At 35.1% G+C, this 23485-nt stretch overlaps 2 protein-coding genes across 4 annotated transcripts in view; one reads left to right on the top strand and one right to left on the bottom strand.

Moving 5' to 3' along the window:
* The window catches only part of LOC105212253 (neurotrimin), a 53850-nt gene extending 43540 nt beyond the window's left edge, over positions 1 to 10310 (top strand). For both annotated transcript variants that reach the window (XM_029040176.2, XM_054232207.1), the window contains exons 5-10: positions 2116 to 2308; positions 2426 to 2554; positions 7453 to 7572; positions 8230 to 8400; positions 9082 to 9134; positions 9755 to 10310. In XM_029040176.2, the coding sequence (XP_028896009.2) occupies positions 2116 to 2308; positions 2426 to 2554; positions 7453 to 7572; positions 8230 to 8400; positions 9082 to 9134; positions 9755 to 10006 (918 nt within the window). In that variant the 3' untranslated portion in view covers positions 10007 to 10310. The remainder of the gene's footprint in view (positions 1 to 2115; positions 2309 to 2425; positions 2555 to 7452; positions 7573 to 8229; positions 8401 to 9081; positions 9135 to 9754) is intronic.
* LOC105212204 (dynein axonemal intermediate chain 4) overlaps positions 1 to 23485 on the bottom strand; it is a 215412-nt gene that overhangs the window by 117203 nt on the left and 74724 nt on the right. Inside the window, exon 1 of one of the 2 annotated variants that reach the window (XM_054232205.1) lies at positions 10304 to 10430. The exons of the other annotated variant lie outside the window; for it this stretch is intronic. The gene's annotated coding sequence lies outside the window, so the exon portion shown is untranslated. Of the gene's footprint in view, positions 1 to 10303; positions 10431 to 23485 lie in introns of those variants that run through there. 2 annotated transcript variants of the gene reach the window in all.

Below are 23485 nucleotides of genomic sequence, written 5' to 3'. Positions count from 1 at the left end.
TATAAATTGTTTAACTGCAATCAAAACTCTAAATATATCATATCCGTACCTTAGATCTCCAGTTGAACAAAATTTAAAAGCTACAAATTGATTATTTCAACAGTTATACGGAGTTTACACGTACAATACAACGCATTCTTTCTCGAAACCAATAACTATGTGAATGTGAGAAGAGTAAAAAAATATAATAATTGGGAAACTTGTTTTTTAGAATGTCCAAACAATATAAGAAATATTCTTTTCATGAGTTAAAGTAAGTAAAAAAAAACTATGTTTCAAGATCAAAGTTAGAGTACTCCCCAATTATTATGCCTTAAAAATTCACCGTTCACATCGATATTTTCTTTCTTTTGATATATTAGATAGATGTGTTTAGCCTTTAAATTACTACTCATACGTCGTGGATCACCTACAGTATAGATTACACATCACAAAAGCATATATATTCTACAAACATAAAATTTTTAAGAGATTCATTGAAATTTAACACTCAATTGTCAGCAAATAAAGCGGTTGTCATCGAAACCTACCCTTCACATGAATACATGAAAGAATCAAAAATATCTTGCATATCCCAAGTGTATTCTTGGATATTCAAACAATTGAATTGAATCTGCAAACACTCGAAAACAAAGACACTTAAAGCACAAAGGTCTAACGGATTAACGGCCATAAAAATATTAATAAATATTACATACATATGAAGGTACTGAAGTCTGCAAAGACATGCTTGCATACCTACATATAATACTGTTTGCCTATGAATACATAAGCGAGTTCCCCGAAAAGGAGCCGTCAAGGACAATGACAATAAAAGCTTAAATAATAAAAATAAACAATAATCATAAAAGATAAATAAAAAGCGGCGATAAACACATATTTCCACATAGTAAACATAAGCATGCACAAGTATTGACACATATGGTCTGTGATGACTGCCGCCTGCGAAGAATAGCAGAGGGACCGACGCTGTCAGCGCATTGCCTCAAGTGTTAAGCCAACAATGACAGAGAGTGCACAGTGCACAATGAAACAGTTAAAGGAAAAGAGTTCAACTGACGTCATGACAAGTGGTGAGTGGCTACCGGGGCCGCTGGGGGGCAGTGGAGACATGCCAGCGGCGAACTTATCACACTCGACTCACTGCGTTTAAGGCTGAAATGTGGCGACATGTGAGCACTCTTCAAATTTTTATGCGTTATTTGCGTGGTGCACGAGGCATACACAATACACACATAAATGTCGGTGTGGCTCGCAAATTTCTGCATGCCATAGTCTCGTCGGCCTCACTGTTATTCAGTGGCATGCACTGCTCTTGGCAACCGCATAAAGCGTTCTGCCGGGCAACGAGAGTGTTGACAAAACAGTCATCAACGAGCTGGAGTGATGACGATGACTCAGAGGCAGGGTCAGCGCCAGTTGGCCACTGTATGCATTCCGTCGGTTAACATTGGCAGCTGTCGCATTCGATATATGCACGTATGAGAGATTTCACTGAAGTGGGCTTAAATTTTCTTCTTTGCGAAACATTAACGTTCCAGCATTGATTTTTAGATCAGCTTATGAGATTCTTAAATTCATCGACAATAGGTATATTTAATGGTACTAATATGACTTGGAAGTGAGTTTCTTCGCTCAAATCAAATTTCGTTTGCCCAATTGAGAGAGTGAGAAGGACAGAGAGTGTGATATACATACAGAGATAGAGAGAGAGAGAAAAATATCACTAGTGTTACTAAGAGAGTGGGAGTGAGAGAAATAGAGAGACACATAGAGAAAGACAGCTTGTTAGATTCGCCACTTTCAGATTCACCAAACTCTGATTACAATAAATATGTCCGGAACAATAGAAATAATATATTTACAAATGAGAGGGATAGTTTTTAAAGATAGATAGACTTAGTCTCTCTAGTCTTTGTATATCTACCTGATACTTGTTGCCCCAGAGAATGTTCCTGAACTACAGAGATTTGGTTAATAACAGACTAAAATACATATCAAAGACATCTAAGTAGAATAACAACGTCAAACACAAATCCTTATATCTTGGCATAACACCTAAAAATTTACTAAATACAAAAATATTTAAATTGAATTTGAAATCTATTTCACCAGACAGCTACACTGGAAGTGGTGATACCACCAGATATAATCAATGAAGAGACATCCGGTGACATGATGGTGCCCGAAGGTGGCTCAGCGAAGTTGGTGTGTCGTGCGCGTGGTCATCCAAAGCCAAAAATCACTTGGCGGCGAGAGGATGGACGAGAGATCATCGCACGGAATGGTGCACATCAAAAGACCAAAGGTAATTAGAGAGTTATAATTGAAGAAACAATTTATTTTTGAATTTTGTTTGTCACATAACTGATTTTGTAGTTTTCAGACAATAAAAAGATTTTTGTGATTTTGATTTTCATTATAGCTTTAGCCGTTGAGGGCGAAATGCTCGCGTTGACTAAAGTGACACGCAGCGAAATGGGCGCCTACATGTGCATCGCCTCGAATGGTGTGCCGCCGTCAGTGAGCAAACGCATGAAGCTGCAAGTGCATTGTAAGTTAACTAATCCAAAAAATTATTATTTTATTTCAATATAGTATTCACTTTAAAATGAAAAATTTAAGTTTCCCAAACTATATTTATGTCACAAAGCTTATTTAGATATTAGTATCTATATCTTTTATGTTTTTGGAATCTTCCAAGCACTTTCTAATTAGAGATTGTCATGGTCAGTACCTAATGTTTTTATTGCCTAGTAAGCCGAAAGTCTTCACTGAGAGAGTGAGGAGGGGAATAGACTAAAGGTTAGGATATTTTTATTCAATCTCTATCGGCTACAAAAAAAAAAAAACAAAGTGATGATAAAGATACAGCAGTTTTCGGCTGCCAGACCTTTACAGCGTCTTTCAGGCAGAGGTAGCTGCCATCAAAGTAGCAGTAGATAGACTGCTTTGAAGTGCGGCATCCTTCAGAGAGGTGTGTATTCACTCCGATAGCAAAGCGGCGATACTGTCCTTGGATTCGATGACAGTACGCTCTAAGCTAGTAAGGGAGTGCCTAACATCGTTATCAGTAGCTTTGAACTACTTTAAAAACCGACTCGGAATCGCTGGAAACTGCAAAACGGATTAGCTTGCTAGAGAGGGTACCCTAGCAACATTGACGCCGGAGTGGAAACGTGCGGGCAGTCCGTGGGGCACTTGCGTTAGAGCCCTGGAAACAGACAGCACCTGCGCAGTAGCGAGGTCCTTTTGGCCGACAGTGGATCGAAAACGGTCTTTTCAGCTACTGTCGCTCAGTAAGGCTCATCTCTCCGTGATCATTAGAGTGCTTACTGCTCATTGCCCAATAGGCACACACGCGGTGAGGCTAGGGATCATGTCAGACACTAGTTGCGAAGCTGTTTGAAGGAAGGCGAAGGGGAATTGTCCAAGCACTTCCTCCTTCAATGTCCAGCTTTCGCCAGACTTAGGTTAAAACACCTTGGTAAACATAACTTCGACGAACCCAGCAAAGTGACTGGAATCGACATTAGCCGACTTTAGAACTTTATTATTGAGTCAAAGCGCTTCGGCGCAACATCAGTGATCCCTTAGGAGCTTTTCCGGATGTTACAATGGACAGTCGAATCTGTCTAAATGAGATTATCGGCATTTGCGACGATCTACCCCCTAACCTAACCTAAAGAGAACGCAATATTTGTAACGTTCGACTCTTTCGAATATTGCTGAGATGGGAAGCATATGCTATCAGCTGAACGATTTTCAGTTCCAAATAGAATGAGCCGAGCAAGAAAATCTAACCTATCATTTTTAGTGTCAAACGTCTTGAATTGTTGCTTTTAAACACAAGCGATGCTGGCGGAGTTAGAAGTATAAGTTTGAACTACACTAAATGGGAAATAGAATCCTGGACGATAACAGTTGATCAAACAACCCATTTTGATCACTGACAACTCTCTAGACCAGTACTTGCCAGCTCTTAAGTAGAAATTACTAGGTAATAATGGTACTCTAAAACAACCAACTTCAATTAGGACCTATAGGTTTAGTTCTTAACAGGAGCACCATTGTCCCATCCAACCAGAAAGGGTTGAAATATTAATTATTCTTCACAAAATGTTTAAAGAAAATAACTAAAGTCATATTTAATAAAAAAAAGAAATCTTAGCATCTAACTACATTTTCAACTTCTGAAACTAACACTTGCTGTCAGAGGTCCCTCAACTGCCCACACAACTAAACGACATATATGTACATACTGTCAATAATAAATACTCGCAACGAACAGATGTTGCCATTTTATCAGCCGAAAATCATCAGTAAACAAACTTGAAAACAGCAGCTTCAAACACCCAACCAACCGGCAGCTTAGAAACACTATGTGGAATCATTAAAAATACATAAAAACTTGTTTGTTAACAAACACATTGATCCATGTAGATATGTATCGACCGTGTGTAGATGCTTAAGCAAGCACATCGATACACGACACACACACACACATATATATGTAGCAGGCAACCGAGCAACTGCTGCTCTACGACAATAATCTGTGCCAACATTTTGATACCGACTAGTGGCAATAACAATAGAAGAACAACAAAAGCAGAAAGAGCAGCAAAAGCAACAGCCACACTCGCAGACACACACACACATACATCCATACACAGTTAAGTATGTATAAAAAATTCAGCATCATCCGGACAGGCAACTGAACGAAAAGTCAATAAGTCAAATTGCTAACAATAGCAACAAAAGTGGTTAAGACAACAACACTAATAACAACAGTTAGAGACAGCAATGCTATGGTTGACCGAAGACCACAGCAGTGGCAGCAGCAACAAGCTCATATGCAACACACACATACAGTTATATATGTATATGTATGTACGTCTATGCTTGTAGTTGGCAGGCAAACATACAATTTATTTGCAATAAGTATGTGCATATGTATGTATATATATGAGAATGTGTTGTCTTCATGTAAACACACTTGTACACTTGATCAGCCTGATTGGCCATATGTTGCCTGTTGCCCGCATAGCTCGGCTGTCGTTGGTGCAAAACTTTCAGCCGGAATAAAGTAGAAAAAAACTAATAGAAATATAGGCAGCTAATGGCTCTGTTGTTAACAACATATTGCTCTGTGTTTCGGCGTTGTCTATGGATTTTTATTATTTCCTTTTCGGTTATATTTGATTTATATATGTACAGCCGCAAAAGTGGTTAAGACTCACTGGCCAACATCGTGATCTATGTATTCATGGTACGAATTTAAATTCGAATATTTCAGTTATTTCTTGTTTGCTTGAGAATTTAGAATAATTATTTTTTGATTAGTTGATAATAATATTCAATACAACTGAGTTATTTAAATCTTATACAGTCTATATGTAGATATTTGCTTTTTATATTAGGTTGTCAAATATCTCCGCTTGTTTGCTCTTTATTCAATGCTTTATAAAAAGTGTTACAGTGATCGGATTCAGTTCAAATATGCGCCGTTTCGTTCGATAATCTGTTTCCATCTAGACGGCAACTTCACAATACCCCTCTCGTAGAAGCCACCTCCTTATTTGCGAAGAACTCGAACAGACACTTTTCACAAGCCTCTTTTGAGTTCAACTTTACACCACCAAGGGCGTTCGCCATGGACAGGAACAGATGGTAATCACTTGGCGCTATGTCCGGGCTATATGGTGGACGCGATAAAACCTCCCATCCGAGCTCCAGTAGCTTCTGACGAGTCATGAACGAAGTGTGTGGTCTGGCGTTGTCCTGGTGGAACACTACACCCGTCCTGTTGGCCAATTCTGGACGCTTCTGGTCGATCGCCTACTTCAAGCGGTCCAGTCGTTCGCAGTAGATGGTACAATTAAGCGTCTGGTCATATGGGACCAGCTCATAGTGGATGATTCCCTTCCAATCCCATCAAACACACATCAAAACTTTCCTGGCCGTCAATCCCGGCTTGGCCACTATTTGGCACGATTTACCGGTCTTCGACCACGACCGTTTTCGCTTCATATTGTCGTATGTGATCCATTTTTCGTCGCCAGTCACCATCCGTTTCAAAAATGGGTCGAGTTCGTTCCGTTTCAACAGCATACGTCGCAGGCGTTGATTCGGTCTAGAAGGTTTTTTTGCGTCAAAACATGCGGCACCCCAACATCAAGCTTTTTTGTGTATCCAGACTTCTGTAGATGATTCAAAATGGTTTGGTGACTAACTTCCATCTCCTGGGCGATGTCACGAGAAGCCACATGCCGGTCTAACTCGATGTTTTCCATGATTTCATCGGTATTCATTTTCACCCGCTCCTCCGCACTTCGAAGTGATAGAGTACGATCCCCCAAAACACCATTAATCTTACGGAACGTTTCTCTTGCGGATTTGCCTTTAACGAAGGAAAACTTTAAAATAGCGCGAATTTCGGAGTTAGTGAACTCCATGTTTACACGTCTATACCTATTGAACGCAATATCCAAACTAATCATGCAGATCATGATACAATCGTTTTGTAGGATAAGTCAAGACCTTTCAAATATGTATAGTATTTCCAGATTCAAAAGTCAACAAGGCGGAAAGGAGATATTTGTATATATCCTTAAGGATATTTGATAATATATCCCTCAGAATGTAAGAAAGCCCACCATCACAAAGGTACCACGCATAAATGGGATCGGTATATGTATACTCGTAGTACTCTGTCCTCAAATACTAAATATAACAATTTTCGTAGTACTGAAAGACGATATTGACGACATAAATATCTGTCAATAGTATGACAATACAAAAATAATCGGAAGGTGGTCATGATCTGGAGACGTTAATTAAAAAGACTTCCACTAACATGTCGTGAGCAATAATGGCTACGAAAATATATCTGCACTTTAGTTAAGGAATCATTTTTTTATTCGAAAAAGCATTGGCTTTATATGGTATTTTCAAGGAAAACAAAATATTTGGGGAAAATGAAATCGACATTAAGAGAGAAAATGAATCTATCCAGTTTTTCTTTATTGAAAGAAATGAGAAATATTTCTATTTCTAACTTGTTGACACTTGTTGACATCGAAGACTATAGTACAGAACAATTTATAAGTTCTATTCTAGAAGCCAACATTTTTAACAAGAACTGGAACTAACTGCCAAACTAGTTTGAAGTTAATATAGTATAAAAGTATACGAGTACACACTAGAATTTGTGTTCTCAAATGTTTCAGGGTCCGAATATTGGGATCCAGAAATGTTTTTCTACAATGCGACACTGTTCTGAGTTCATTTGACTGATTCGAAAAATTAGGAATGTAATTAATTCTCAATTTGAATTATTTAACGCAAATAGATTTTGAAGCGCATAAGATTCTTATAAATTTAAACTACATATCTTCGAAGTACTATTTATGAAACAAAATAATTAAATATTCCACCCCTTTTTATTTCCAGTTCATCCATTGGTACAAGTTCCCAATCAACTGGTCGGTGCGCCCGTTCTCACCGATGTCACATTGGTCTGTAATGTGGAGGCATCACCGAAAGCAATCAACTATTGGCAAAGAGAAAATGGTAAGCAAGAAATAAGAGTCGCAACTGCAACAACACCAACAAAAATTAGAATTAAACAAAAAATAAAGTTTAAACTATCGACAGCCGAAAAATCCAAATGAGAAAGCAGTAAAGAAAGCAAAAAGTGTAAATCAAAATCACCAAATAAATTTGAGAATTGCGAAAAAATTGCAAGTCGACGGATTGCAAGCAACTTGACGCTAGAAACAATTTGCAGCTTATTGACTTCGTGCCATTGAATAAATGAAGTTGCAACGTGCTAGTTTCACACACCAACAACAATGGCAACAGCATTTCGACGAGTGAGTGACTGCTTTCATGAACTTGCCACACTGACCGGGCGGTGGTCCCTACTGGCGAATGTCATGCTATTTGCTACGTGACAGTTCATTGTCACCCTAAAACAAGCTGTGCACACAAAAACTGGAAACCTAAATCATTCCACTGCGGAGGTGCAACTTTGTTGTGCCGCGTTTTTTCTCTCCTCTTTATTTTTTTTTCCATTTTACGTTCACTGGTCTAATGAACGTGCCTTTAAACTATTTTTATACCGCCTTACTTGACTTTTGCTTGGATCGACATTTTTCGCTGATTTGTCATGCGTCTGATTTCGTGAATTCAACATATTTCTTTTTGTATTTTTCTTATTTGTTTTAGGTGAAATGATTATCGCCGGCGATCGGTATGTGCTGACTGAGAAGGAAAATAATATGTACTCAATAGAGATGATTTTGCATATAAGACGTTTGCAAACCAGTGATTTCGGTGGCTACAAATGCATCTCGAAGAATAGTATTGGCGACACGGAGGGAACGATACGATTATATGGTGAGTGTGGAACGCAAAATTTGATTTCCTTTTTAAATCAAAAGATAAATACAAGCTTTGGTTTTGGCTTGGCCAGTTATACGATACTATCGTTATTCGCAAATGACAATTCGATAATCGAAAAAAATGGCATCGTTCCAATGTATCGATAGTACCATCGATAGTTTTAAGCTATAATTCCCAAGCGCAAACAATAGCCTACTAAGAGTGCCTATTTGAAAGTAATTTGAATCGGAAAAGCTATGTGAATAGAATCAGAGACTCAAATCTTTCACCAGTTTTATATTTAAGATGGTCCGATTACTGGATGAAATTATCTCAGACTCGACACTGGGGCTCGAAACAAATATAGTGTAATATAAGAAATGATAACTAATCCTTTTGAATTTTACTGTTGGATTTTCCACAGTCTCAAAAAGAATTTTAACTCATGAACTAACTAGGGGATATTATCCGAAAGTAATTCGTTGAATTTGGACCTAAAACTAGTTTCAAATAACTGACCTCTGATTCTGCATCAACATTGACCAAAAAATATTTTCCTCCGTTATTTTGCAAAGAACTAAGAATCTGTCTTCTTATTCAATTTTAACTATCTGAGAATTTTATCATATAACGGAATTGTTTCATCTATCTGCAAATCCCATCATTTAATCTATATAACTGTATTTATTTTTACAGAAATGGAAAGACCCGGGAAGAAGAATCAAAGGGAAGATGATAACGAGGTCACGGTAAGTACACTTAATTAAACTCAGAAAAAAATGTGTTTGAAAAATACCGAGGTTTAATATCCAGCTTCGCCAGACGGCGGTAGAAGGATCTCGATAGGGATACCTTCAGCAAACCCAACGAACTGACTGGCAGTGATGCAAAAATAAGAAGTAGTATTCGCAACTACTAACCACTTAACCTAACCTACCCAAGGTCCAAGAACTTGTAGAACTTAGACAATTCAAATGTTTAGATATGGGTAAATAGGGAAAGGATTACTTTCTAACAAGATGACCTTACTTTTGCTGGAATGTACTTGGGATTATTTTCTTATTATTGATATTGCTATTTAGACTAAAAACAAATCTTATGACCAGCTCACTAGCTCACTAGCTACAGGGGTTTTTCGCTAAACCAAGGAAAAATGTACGATTATACACTCATTTTTTTTTAATTATCTAAAGACTCACAATGAGGTACTTATGATATTGTCGAGAAAGTGTAAGGTTTCTAATGTCATATTACAATGTATAGAGGGAAACATGGTGCCCTGTTTGCTATTGAGCCTAAAAATATAAAACAATTATTTCTAATGTAATGACAGTAATTCAAAAATCATGTAATTGTATCTTCTACACAGAAAAATGACGCTTCGCTGAAAGACAACCGCCACGAAGATGGTTCACGTAATCAAAATGGACGCCTGTACAAGGAGCGCGGCAGCGATGCGGAGCTGCAAAGTGCCGGTCAAACGCTTAGTAGGCGTTCGAGTACAATCTATTTGCTAGTGCTGGCGCTATTCGTGTCACTTGTAACGAGTGCAACGACAGCAACAATAACAACAAACACAGCAGTTACAATGGTAAGCAGACGAAGTTTTAGTAATTTATAGCTCAAAAATTGAAAGTAAATGCAAAAAAAAAAAACAAGAACACTCATATATAACATACATACATACGTACGAAAGAAACCAAAAACCAATGCATAGCAAGGAAATAAAGTACATGAATAAGCAGACAGGCAAACAGGCATAAATATAGTTAAAATAACGACTCAATAAATAAATGTAATAAATAAATATAAAACAATAAATAAGTAAAGAAATATGCAGAAGAAATATTGAATTATAGGCGGTATTAGCGTAAAGCAAAAACCAAAAATAAATAAAATAAACTGAGTTAAATGTTACCTCTCTAGCGAAATGTGTTTCTATGACAATGACTGTTGACTGTATTTTTTTAGCAGCTGACATACATACATACATACATATGTATTTAGCTAAGAGTTGCTTGGCGGCCTTTGAAGTTAAACAACCCAGCAAACTTTAAAGTCAAATATTGTAGTTTAGCTACGGAATAGAAAAAAAGGACAAAAAATAAATTAATTAAAATAAATAAAATGCTTTGCATAAGTATTTATAGTTATTAGTTTACATACATACATACATATATGAATGTGTAGATAAATTTTGCAGTGAAAATAAAAATAATAATTATAAGAAATATATATATAAATGCTAAATATGAAAATGAAACAGTCAGCCAAAAGCAGTATTACGCGCGATTTGTTGAGAAATATGTATGAGAGATATACAAAAGTTATACTTATGATTTAGGTGTAAAGACAAATGCTTATAAAGTAGTACCCACGCGCCTCTTCTGATATTGTAAATACTTTAAATCTAGGCAAGTAACACTGTACATATGTTTGCACTGTTATCCATAGCAAGTTCTTAGTGAGTATCTATATTATGCAAGTTAAGTTAAATTCTAATGCGAAGTTACTTTGAATAGTTAAATGTTGAATCAAAAACAGAAATATAAAAAATAAATATATTAAAAAATATATCTCTAAGATTTATGCAACGCTTATCCAGCTGGGAATCGTCTTGTTTCGTCGCAGAGCTTGAAGTTTTGTTGGACAGAAATAATGTTAAGTTAGTCGTCAAGATTGTTTTCATTAAAATTTTCCACTATCGAAGTATGCTCACATTTTTATTCGGTAAATCAGCAAAAGACCCTAGTTTAAAATCACATTGAAGTTGATATAATATTTGCAAAAAGTGTTCTAAAGAGAAAAGTAACTAAGGAAGGGCTAAGTTTGGGTGTAACCGAAAGTTTTATACTTTTGCAATTTATTTATGCAATTCTATTACGACAAGACACAATTTGACCCATATATTCGGCATAAAATCCACTAGAATATAAAAACCATTAGATGGAAGCTGGTGTAATTCCTGTACGTCTGTTTTCACTAATTTTTGTCGTCAAGCAACAGCATATCCATGATTATACTTTAACTTAAATTTGCTAAAATCGTTCACATATCAACCCATAATGTATATGGTATATAGTCCATCCGTCTATTGAAAATTGTGGTATAAGGAAAGTAGTTATGGTTGAAAGCCGATTTTGCTCATTTTCAACTGTTACAAACCGAATTTCGTTGAAATTGGTCGAGTAGTTCCTATGGTTTTTGATCCATAAGTGGGCGGTGCTACACCCTTCGTTCATTTTTTCTACCAACCCTAGTGCATGTTGCGAGAGTATAAAAATATCAACAATTTGAACTGGGATTGGGCCTGACTAGAATTCTCTTAATGGACTTTGTTATGAAAATATACTCTTGGGTAAGAAAACAGGAATTGGTTTCACTCTCTCAAGCTCTATCAAACAAATATTCATGTATTCATTCAGTAACAGTGATCCTTAGAACTCATATTAGCTGATATTAGATTTCAGATCTTCTCGCAGCATCTGATAGCAAACGATGGGATAATTTATTGGGTCATCTTTGACTGACCCGATATCTTCGACTTTACAAGACACACTCCGACTATACATCTGTTCAGAGTGGTCAAAAATCTGTCAAAATTCTTGAAAAACGAATTTTTTTTCTCAAGAGATTAAACTTCCAGTTGGATAAAATGTATTTCATAGATATGTATATTTAAGAAAAATATACATAAATATGCATTTAGCTATAACTGTTAATAAGAATGATAGAAGAATCAAAAGCCAGCAGCATAACCAAAAACTTTCGCAACGATACATTTATGTAAACATTTATTTGAGGGTATTTAAGATACATAAAATGAAATACTATTGTAAATCTATATAGCAAATATTCAATAAGTAAACAAATAATAATAATAAATAATAAATAAAGATATACAATAAAATACAACAAAAATGCTACAAAATGTGCCAAATTGAAATAAGAAAATAAAATAAGTTAAACTTCATAAGAGGTAATAAAAATAGATGTGTTAGCATTAGTGGTACTGTATGTTATGTGGCCATGCGATTATAGTATATACGGTTAAAGAAATGGGAAATTCTAAAGTCACTTGTATATACTTTAAAATTTTCTAAGAAATGTAATGGTATAAATCATTTATTTAAATATCCGCGGGACGTAGAGTTCGCACTTGACAATATATATTCTGATTTTCAATAAATGAAATAGCGGAATAGTATATACGAGGTGTGTTCGAAAAATAACAAGAATTTTCTTTTTTTATTTTATATTTATTAATTCGTCTATATCAATATTGTCGCCTTCAAAATAGTCCCCATTCGATATTATGCATTTATACCAGCGTTTATTACAATCGTCGAAACACTTCTCAAACTCAATTTTTAGGATAGTCTTTGGCTCTTTCATCAATGCTTGTAAAACGAGGACCCTTTAAGGTTTTATTTATTTTTGGAAAAATGAAAAAGTCGCACGAAGTTATGTCTGGAGGATATGGAGGCTGGGGTAACGTTACTACAGTATGTGACGGCCTGATTTTTAGTGATTTTTTTGAATTTTTTTTCTACGACCAGTAAATAGGTAGAACCTAAGGTTTATTATCATCTATTAATATATATTTCGATAGTATAAATAGAAATTTTAAGCCAAAAATATTATGTAGAACATGAATTACAGCGTTCTGAACACACCCCACCTCGAAAAAATGGGCTCGAACTTCCTCCACGGTTAAAGTTGATTGGCTTATCGGAAACAAATGTCGAATGTGAAATGCGAATATCGAATTCTGAGTTTTTTCCCATAAAAAAATCGAAGCGTTGGAATTTTTGATTAATAATAGAGCTTCCATGTAAATTTCAAGTCATTCGGTCAAACCGTTTTTGAAATACGATGGAGGAAAATTTCAAAAACACAGTTCTGAGAAAAAACCGTTCAAAGTTTCCAGCTGTAAACTAACCGCCTCGAACAGCTCCTTCTTCTAACTGCAGCATCTTTGAAACGAATTCGAATTTCTAAAAATCTTTTTCCAACCGTATTCTGGACATGTTAAGAAAGCAATTTATGATCCATCACATGGGGTTACTCCCTTAAGCCAAGAATTTACGTACAAGCTAATTGTATCTGTAATTGTACACAATTTTTACAATCGGGCTTTTGGACAATTTGATTAGTTTTAAAATTCCCGTTATTTTTTGAACACACCGCCTTATATAAACAAAGCCCTTAAATACACATTCAATTCAGAGAGAGTCAAAATTAGAACAATGCGAGGTTAGTCGTGGTTTCCCATGTGTTTTTTATCTCGCATTCTTAATAGCTTTAATTATTTTTAATATTAATTTTGTGCTTCTGCTGTTCCCGTTCATTCGCAATATTAACTAACTTTCTTTAAGAAATAATTGCTGAAAAATTATAAAAAATTCTCTATCTCCGGATATTCAAATATTTAAAATATTTAAAATATTTTGAAATTCCAAAATAGTTATATTTTAAAATTTTATTTCAATAAATCCTCGAATTCCGCAATTTACATTTATTTGCTGTCATTAAAATTCCAAATCGCATCACACTAATTATACGTGCGTTTAATAATAAACCGATTTACACTTATTAACGATTATATTAATTTCATTTTCAAAATCATGCAAAAATACAAATCGAAATGCGAAATTCCGAAACGTGCGGCAATACAATAAATATATTAAAATTGGAATGAAATTAATAAAGACATATTTATATGGAAGTACACACAAATAAATGAAATGAATACGTGTTTGTATGTAAACTGAAAAGAAAATGCCGATTCGAAATCATGTGAAATATGGCGGAAAATATATTTAATTAAAATGTTTGTTAGACAAATTAATTATTATGAAATTAAAATAGCTAAAAAAAGCATGGATAATAAAGTAATAACTTGTAATATTGGTCACGGCAAACAGCATATGTAAGTAAAGCGGAAAAAATCGCTAAATAATTAAAGCCACATTAGTAAGTGTCTATGCTAAAACAAAAAAAAAAGCAAGTATATAACAACAAATAAGTGAAAACGGACAGCGCTGATAAGTATTATTACATTTAAAATTTACAAAAACAAAAAAGAAAATATACATATATAAAATAAATATAAAAAATATTTGCATAAAATATTCATGAAATGTTCGTTGTTGACTGAAATTCATCGAAAGTGAAATGCATTCCATTTGCATGTTGCAATAACAAAAACAAAAAGTGAAATTATTCAAATTTGGCATAAAAAACCATTCATGCAGTGCATAAAACAATATAAAAAAATTATTCAATATATGGCAACCCTGCAGTAAGAAATGTGGGGCTCTAAAATCTTGTATGGAATATGTAAGTTGTAGCTGAAACTAGACATCGAAATAGGTAAAATTGAACTACTACGCCAATTTGCACTAGTTGTGAACTAGTTTCGGTACAACTAGTTCAAATCAATTTCAATTCAAGATTTGAAAAATTTGTGTCACAATAAGTGTCCAACCATTTTAAACTTCTTCCTCCGATTAAAACCACTCACAACTTTCAGAGCTCAGCACTTTTTACCGCAGGGTTCATGACATAGTTATATACGGAAAAGGGACAAAAAAAATACCAAGGACGCCTAAGCTATAACGTTCAAACAATACAAGTAAGGAAGAGCTAAGTTCGGGTGTAACCGAACATTTTATACTCTCGCAATTTATTTATTTAACTTTATTTATATTATATAATACACAATTTGACCCACATATTCGTCATATATATTGTATTAAGTCTATTGAAAGTTGGAAACCCTAATATTAGGTTAGAAGCACCGATGTCCTCATGTTCGATATATGGGGCCTTAAAAACCTATGGTCCGATTTCGGCGATTTTTAGAATGGGGCTGTCACACTATAAACATAGTATTTGTGCAAAGTTCTGCATCGATATCTTCACTAGTGCTTACTTTATATATTGTAAAGTAAACGATTCAGATCGTCTTCAAAGTTCTGGTATATAGGAAGTAGGCGTGGTTGTGAAGCGATTTGGCCTATTTTCACAACATATCATTGGGATGTAAGGAAACTATTACAAATCAAGTTTCATTGAAATCGGTCGAGTAGTTCCTGAGATATGGTTTTTGACCCATAAGTGGGCGATGCCACGCCCATTTTCTATTTTGTAAAAGAATCTGAGTGCAGTTTCTATCTGCCATTTCTTACGTGAAATTTAGTGTTTCTGGCGTTTTTCGTTACTGAGTTAACTCACTTTTAGTAATTTTCAACCTAACCTTTGTATGGGAGGTGGGCGTGGTTATTATCCGATTTCAACTAATTTCATGGTGTGTGGTGGGGTACGTAAGAGAACTGACTGCAGGAACTTTGGTTTATATGGCTTTATTGGTTTGCGAGATATATACAAATAACCGATTTGGGGGCGGGCCCACGCCCACTTTCCCAAAAAAATTACATCCAAATATGCCCCTTCCTAGTGCGATCCTCTGTTCCAAATTTTACTTTTATAACTATATTTGTGGCTTAGTTATGACACTTTTTGCGTTTTCGGTTTTCGCCATTTTGTGGGCGTGGTAGTGGTCCGATTTTGCCCATTTTCGAAAGCAACCCTCTCATGTCCTAAGGAACATGTGTTCCAAGTTTCATTAAGATATCTCAATTTTTACTCAAGTTATCCGTTGCACGGACGGACGGACGTACAGACGGACAGACAGACATTCGTCTCGTCACCCTGATCATTTTGATATATATAATCCTATATCTAACTCGTTTAGTTTTATGACTTTCAAACAACCGTTATGTGAACAAAAATAATAATACTCTTTAAGCAACTTTTGTTGCGAGAGTATAAAAATGAAAGCAAAATAAAAACAAAAACATTTATCTGTAAATAACTCACAAACATCTATCGCATCATTAATATATACATATGCATAACAACAAATATATTCTATATGAGTATTTGTGTTAGCTGTTCATTTGGCTCGCTGTCATTACAAATGCCAAGCGTGGAAATCAAAGCAAATAAATACATATATAAAAAAGCGCATAGAATTTATTATAAATAATATATATAATATATATAATATATATATATGTATATGTATGTATGTTAAAATCAAATACTTATAGTCATAACTTATGCCTAGTTTTAGTTGTTGTAAATAATGTTTGTATTTGTAAAGTATGACAAAGTATTATCAAAATATAAAAATTAATGCGAAAAAAGTGTGGCGGAAAAAATTTATAAAAACAACAAATAATAAAAAGTAACTAAAAGTATGCAAAATTGAAATGATGAAATGAAATAAAATAAATAAAAAAATTATGAAAAATTGCATTTGATTTTATTGGTATTAGTGTGAGAGTGGTGAGTAGAAGTTATGTGTGAAATGTTATTAAAAAATACCAAAATATATTACTAAATTACACTTTAAAAATATTTTATAAAAAAAAATTATTTCGGATTGAAATTTTGGGATGAAAAAATTCGAAATTTGAGCTTATCACACTCACTTACAATCTGATCGGAAACTGATGCGAAATGTTAAATTTGGAAGACCCACGGCACTAATGTCACCCATAATTACGAAATTTTAGTAAATTTGGAAGACCCACTTAAATGAGAACAAAAATCTGAAAAACTCGAACCAAATATTGGAGAACTCATACAAACGCTTATTGGCACAGAGGCATTTAATTAAATATTCGTTACTATTTTCACACCTTGGTTTCTTGGTTTTAAATGAAAAATATACTACACCTCTACATCATCCGAAACATCGAGACCCATAAACAACGTATACTAAACTTGTGGTAGCCAATGGGTATTTTCAAGAATATTATCAAGAGAAATTTCTCTTATAAAAATAAGTATAAAAAATTTGTATTTTGACAGACTTTTAACAAAAAAACTCATTTTATTGTCAAATTTCCGCCACATGTTGGTTCGAAAAAATTGGTTTGAGATAAGCGCGTTTGAAGAATAAAATTGAAGTTGAAGTGGCAGGACTTCCAATCTGTCTATTAAATTTTACTCAGATTGATTAGGAAATTTTGGCGAATATTTTAAGCATATTGTGCTATATGGAACATGCGGTTTAAGTCAATCAAGGCTTCGTAATTCGATCAAATTAATCTCCCAGCAGGCGTCACAAATGCTAACGGTTATTCAAAAACTACCGCAGCTTTCAAAAGTTTATACTCAGTTGACAGTGACCAGAAGTCTCTATTTTGGAGCTGACCTCATGCATTTAAGGGGTTACATGGGTTTTGTTGGGTAAAAAATGTCCTATTTTTAATATTTTTTTTTTTTCAATGCAAAAAGATTTTTATTTAATTCAAACTTTTTTTCCAAAACAAAGAAAAAATAAAACTCCACCATTGTGACATCATTTCCGGCGACCCCTCGGAAAAAAGGTGCGTCCGCGTTGTCAGGATACGAAGGAAAGACAAAAAAAATTGGAATTTTGGCAGACATTTTTCCAAAACAATAAAAATTTCATTGACATTTTGTTTTTTAAATACTTGTAACTTCAAAAAAATGCTTCGTAGCACGAGTAAATTGTATCTCGAACACTTGTTCAAAATTTCATGAAGATAGGTTGAGTAGTTTTCGAGAAAATTTGACTGCCGACTTTGAAAAGAGGGTTCCGAGAAAAACGCGTTTAAAATAGCAATAAATCTTAGGCGCACACCTTCCAAAGTCTGTTATTCGGATCGACTTGGAAATTTAGGATAATATTCTTGAGATGTTGTAGAAATTAATAAGCAAAAATATTCGATTTATTTTAACCAACGAAACCCATGTAACCCATTAAGGGTCAATAAGACAAAAAACTAAAATTTTGAATCCCAACTAACCCCATAAAGAGTTTATTTTAAACGTACGGACCATGAACAATGTACTTTGGACATGGATTAAATGTGGATTTTAAAAGAAATCAGTTTCAAAAAGTCCATTAGGTTGGAAAAAAATATGGAAAAATTTAGGGTTCAGAAATGGCTTTAGGCTTTGGAAAAGTCCTAATACAGTCCCAGTTACAATCTATAAAGGATTTTCTAGTAATATTATTGATTAACTCAGCTTGATCAACGTTGAATTCTGTAAACTTGACTACACATTTGAATGGAACTGATTATTATTAACTTGAATAAATTTAGAAAAAGTAAAGGCTCCAGTTTCAAAAAAGTACTAATCGTTCCAAAACACCCATGAAGTAAGGAACTCGGAAATCTTGCGACTAAATCGATCCAATTAGTATTTTCATAGAATTTTTTATAAAAGCTCACTTCATGGCATTCTAAAGAGACGGATAACTTTAATCAACAAAAGCAGAAGCAATCAGTAGACAAATAAGTGAACTGCCGTGAGATTAGAGACAAAGCAATACAAAGTAACATTGATAAAACAATACAAGAACATACACAAAAACAGTGAACTCGAGTATGCAGTTAAATAGCAGCTTTTTATGTGATTGCGACAAGTGGTACCACAACAAAAATAAAAACAAAAGCAACACAAGTCAACAGGGAACTTCAATGCATTGTTGCAACAAGCGACTGGAATTACAGCAGATGGCGGTTGATTGCATTGACAAAACAATACAGACAAAGCGCAGATGGTGAATTTAAATATCGGTAGAATATACTGTATATAAATAAACAAAAGTGTACACTTTTTACTAAAGTCTAAACAAAAACTGTGTCTGCTTTTCGAGTGAAATAAAAACTATGCAAATTTTGTATAAAGGGAGGCAGACAGCGTGTCTCAACTACGAACTCACATCAAATTACATGGAGCATAGTTTCAACTTTGCATTGACAGTCTAACACACACACACGTACACCCCCAACACTGCAGCACAAATATACTACTTAATAGCAAGAAGAAAACAAAAACAACAAACAAAGCGAAACGACAAAGCATTCGGATGAGCAGAAGAAGAAGTTAGTTGCCAGTCTGTTAACTCGTAGCCGACAGGAAGCTACTTAAATGTCCTGCATGCCGGTTTCGTGTTTATTGTGCTGACAAAGCAAGCAGAACGAACGCGTTACGCTTTATGCACTGTTAATGATTTAATGCAACCGCTCACCCTCCACACCCCACTTTCCATCAAACGTGTATGTAAGTTTGGTGAGTCCCTTAAGCATATGTACGTAAGTTAGTGCGATTGCCCACAAATGGCAGAGAGATTTAAGAATAATGTGGCAACATTCGACAGCAGCATTCGGCTGTAACAACTCTGGTCGGCAGTCTGTCTGAGTAAAAGCAAATAATATGCATAAATTTATATACATGTGTGAAGGTATATGTTTACATTTGTTAGTGCAAAGTTACTAAAGTTTTACGAATGTTCATTAGTAGCGTAGGTAAATTAAACTGCTTTCATTAATTTATGTCATCTCGATGGAATTATAATTTGTCTAGCTTTTTATGTGAGTGGCCGTCTTTATTTGCATTCATTTTTGCTTTTTATTTGAAATAATTCCAGTCTGCGTTTCTTTCATCTACATACATGTTCTATTTAAACATTGAATGGGAAAAGATTTTGGGTTTTTATTCTAACAGTTGAACCGAATTTTAGTTGAACTTTGACTTTAAACTAATATTCTGGTAATATTTTCTAATGGGTCTAATTTAAAAATATTTTGTTAAACAAATTTGCCTTGAATTCTGACGAATCAGAACTCAAGACCACAGATCGCAATACTTCCATAGGGGAAAGTTGCTTTATATAAATGTATAACATATAACAAAAAATGGTTCATGTTGAACAATATCCTTTAGCCTACACTTATGTTGGTTCTTTATTCAACAAAAGTGAAAAAACAACTTCGAAATATGCGTTTTAAAAGCATCCACCCCTTCGTATGGTATCACAAATTGTCCATTTGTTCTAAACAACTACAAAAGGCCGTTCGTGTGTCAAACACAATCAATCCTCTTACCAGTACCCAATTAACGCCACAAATGACAGGAAGTAAAGTATACCGACAGGACTTCGAATGCGACTAACTATAGACAAGCACTGAACGCCATTCACAGAGGAGCTATTAAGACCTTCATTGACTCCCTCCCCGTGAATGACGTACTTGGAGAAAAATCACCCTTGCGAAACTTCGTTCTGAATACTGTAGCAGACTAAACTCCTACCTATCCAGACTTGACCCTGATATACTCAACATATGTACATATGTGCTGCATGGTAAGAGTCCCCGTATGACACTAACTACCTCTTTGCATGCCCCTTAACCCTACTCATCTAACACCCCCTTCCCTTTGGACCGACCGCATCGAAACAGCTCGTTTCCTATGCCTCCCATTAGATGACTTCGATGACAATTAGACTGGGTTTGCCGTTTCAGGCAGGTCTGAGTAACCGCTACAACAACAACAACAGGAAGTAAAGTGATCAGAAGAAACGCCTGAAGGAATATAATATGTCTCTAGTATAATGATTCCTTTTCCATGTTAAGTCTGCCTTTTTAAGTTACTTTTCTTATTAATCGAAATATCGGATAATCGACTACTATGCGGTTGTCGATTACAGGTGCTATTGCAAGTGTCGATCAACACGAAAAATTAGCTTAAAAACAAAATTTATATCACGACAAATATGAAAAAGTAAAAAAAAAAATCGATTGTAATCGAACATTTTATTAAAAAAAAAAAACAGCTGATAGTTTTTGATAGATAGATAGATGTTACCGGAACCGGAAATAGTTCATCCGGATATGAGGTGGACGGATATGGGGCATCCGTAACCGGATATGGGGTAATAATGTTACCGGAACTGGAAATGATGCAACAGGAAATGATGTTGCCTGCACCGGATATGGGACATCCGGAACCGGATGGGTGATATATGTTACCGGGGTCGGATCAAATGTTACCGAAACAGGAAGGGGGGCAACCGGAACCGGCAATTATGTTACCGGAACCGGAAATGAGGTGGCCTCATTTTCCAAGTTTTTTACCAAGTTCGATTTTTAATTTTGATTTTTTCACTCGCTCTTCGGGCAATGAAACATTAAGATAGCGAAGTTGTCTTGCCCGATAAAGGGTTACAAGATTCAGCATGCAAGCCTTCTAGCTCGAACTGCCTTCAATACAACTAAAATGTACTAAAATAATACTAAATATATTCAAGTCCAAGTAAGCTTCCTAGTTCATTATAATAAATCAGCAATAAATAAATGCTTATTTCGCTATCAACTCGCCTGCTACGAATACCGTTATCTCTTAAAAAGGCGCACGACTTTCTTGTTGTTGTTCATTTTTTGCATTTAACCGCTGATGCGCTTTTTACGTGCCCATCGCCGTGAGTCGACACAATGTCGGCGCTATTTTAGCCACCTTACGGTTGCCTACTTAAATTTCATACTTCACCCACACATCAACATACATATGTACGTACAAATGCACTTATCCGAGTACACCATCAGTGGCGTATCTGTGAGTGCAGCTATTAATCTTAATGTGCTTGCATGCCAATTTGCCAGCACATACATATGTAAGACTAACAGTAGAAATGTAGTAAGCGGAAAAAATGGAAAATAGCTACAAGTAGTGCGCTACGAAATGCCAACAACAGCAACAGGAAGAAGACGGGTTGCTATTTTTTTGTAGTTGAAAAATAGAGGAAAACCTCAAAATATTTGCAAAGTCTTTGCCAGCGAGCACACACGCTTGTAATAGCAGTTCAATGATGTTTGCGGCATTGCAAGGTACTTCCGTAATATTTTTTTCTTTTGCTAAGCAAAAGCTGTTCATATAGTGGTGTACTACACTTCGTTGTAGTGTTGCACATTTCGTTGCTACTCGACGCCTTTGAGTAATGTGCACGAATTACTAACTCTTTCGACTTCCGCTGCCAGCCAGCTAGTACAAGCTTTCATCCCATATTGCACTTGGCGTTACTTCTGGTAGCTTGAAATGGCGTGCGGCAGGCACAATGATACAACATTTGGCATTTCCGTTTTCACTTTGTACTTGCTAAAGGAGCAAGTTAAATGCACCTAAGTAGACAACGACGACCCTACTATACATAGAGCACGAAAATAATTTTAGAATGCCATATTGGAGTGAGTTAAACAAGTGAGTTTACATAGTTGATGTTGAAGTAAACTTGTTGAAAATCCAACTAAATCACAACGCTTTAATATTTCAGCAGCAGGGTATACAGTGCGTATACGTAACATTTGGTGAAGGTTAGTACAACAGCAGCTTTATAGGTAATAATAACTATAACACTTTTACCAAAAAAAAAAAATAAATAAATAAATAAAAAAACAGCGACGCACATTTAATACTCTTATTACATTTCTCTTTAAAAAAAATAACTAAATTCTTAATCCCTGCACACATCTAAATCCAGCATATTGTCAGTTGAATCAGCATTAACTAAAGCACAACATTGTTGAGGGCATTTCGGTATTTACATTCTATTACGCTTTATTTATATTTCATTTGTAATTAAATATTTATTAGCAATTATTACTAATTCGTGTGTAAATTTGTAAGTAAATGCCAAAAAGCAACAACAATAAAAAAATGTTAAATAAAACAATAGCAAATGCCTCGCGGCTATTTAAACCCTTATGTGGGTCAATTAGCCGGTGTTGAAGGGCATAAAGTGGCTAATTGTGGAGTATTTAGCTTTAACAGTTGCAAACAAGCGTAATTAATAATTAAAACCGGCGATAAATGATAATTTCAACACATTTTTTAGAGCAATATTTGATTATTTTTTCTTGTTATATTGAGGTGAATGTAATTAAATTGTTTGCTCTTTTTAGTTCAATAAAGAATTTATGCATGTCAGCGCCATTTTTTTGCGAGGTCCTGGTTATTTAAACTCACTAAATAGCTTGAAGCGTCACAAATGTTGCCATGCCTTTGTTGTGATGGCTTTGAAATCCCTACGAGCTCTACTCCTGATTTTTAAGGGGACTGCAATGTCGATCAAAATTCCGAAAATTTTTCCCAGACCCCGTATCATCGTGGGAAATATGGATGAGGAGAATCTAATATGAAGGTGGTAAGCAGCGAATTTTTTCACATATGGTTCATGGGAATGAGGGGAGAAGGGATATGCCGTGATGAACTCTGA

The sequence above is a fragment of the Zeugodacus cucurbitae genome, chromosome 5 (genome assembly GCF_028554725.1).
Source record: "Zeugodacus cucurbitae isolate PBARC_wt_2022May chromosome 5, idZeuCucr1.2, whole genome shotgun sequence".
Lineage (NCBI taxonomy): Eukaryota > Metazoa > Arthropoda > Insecta > Diptera > Tephritidae > Zeugodacus > Zeugodacus cucurbitae.
This window is presented reverse-complemented; position numbering and strand designations above follow the sequence as displayed.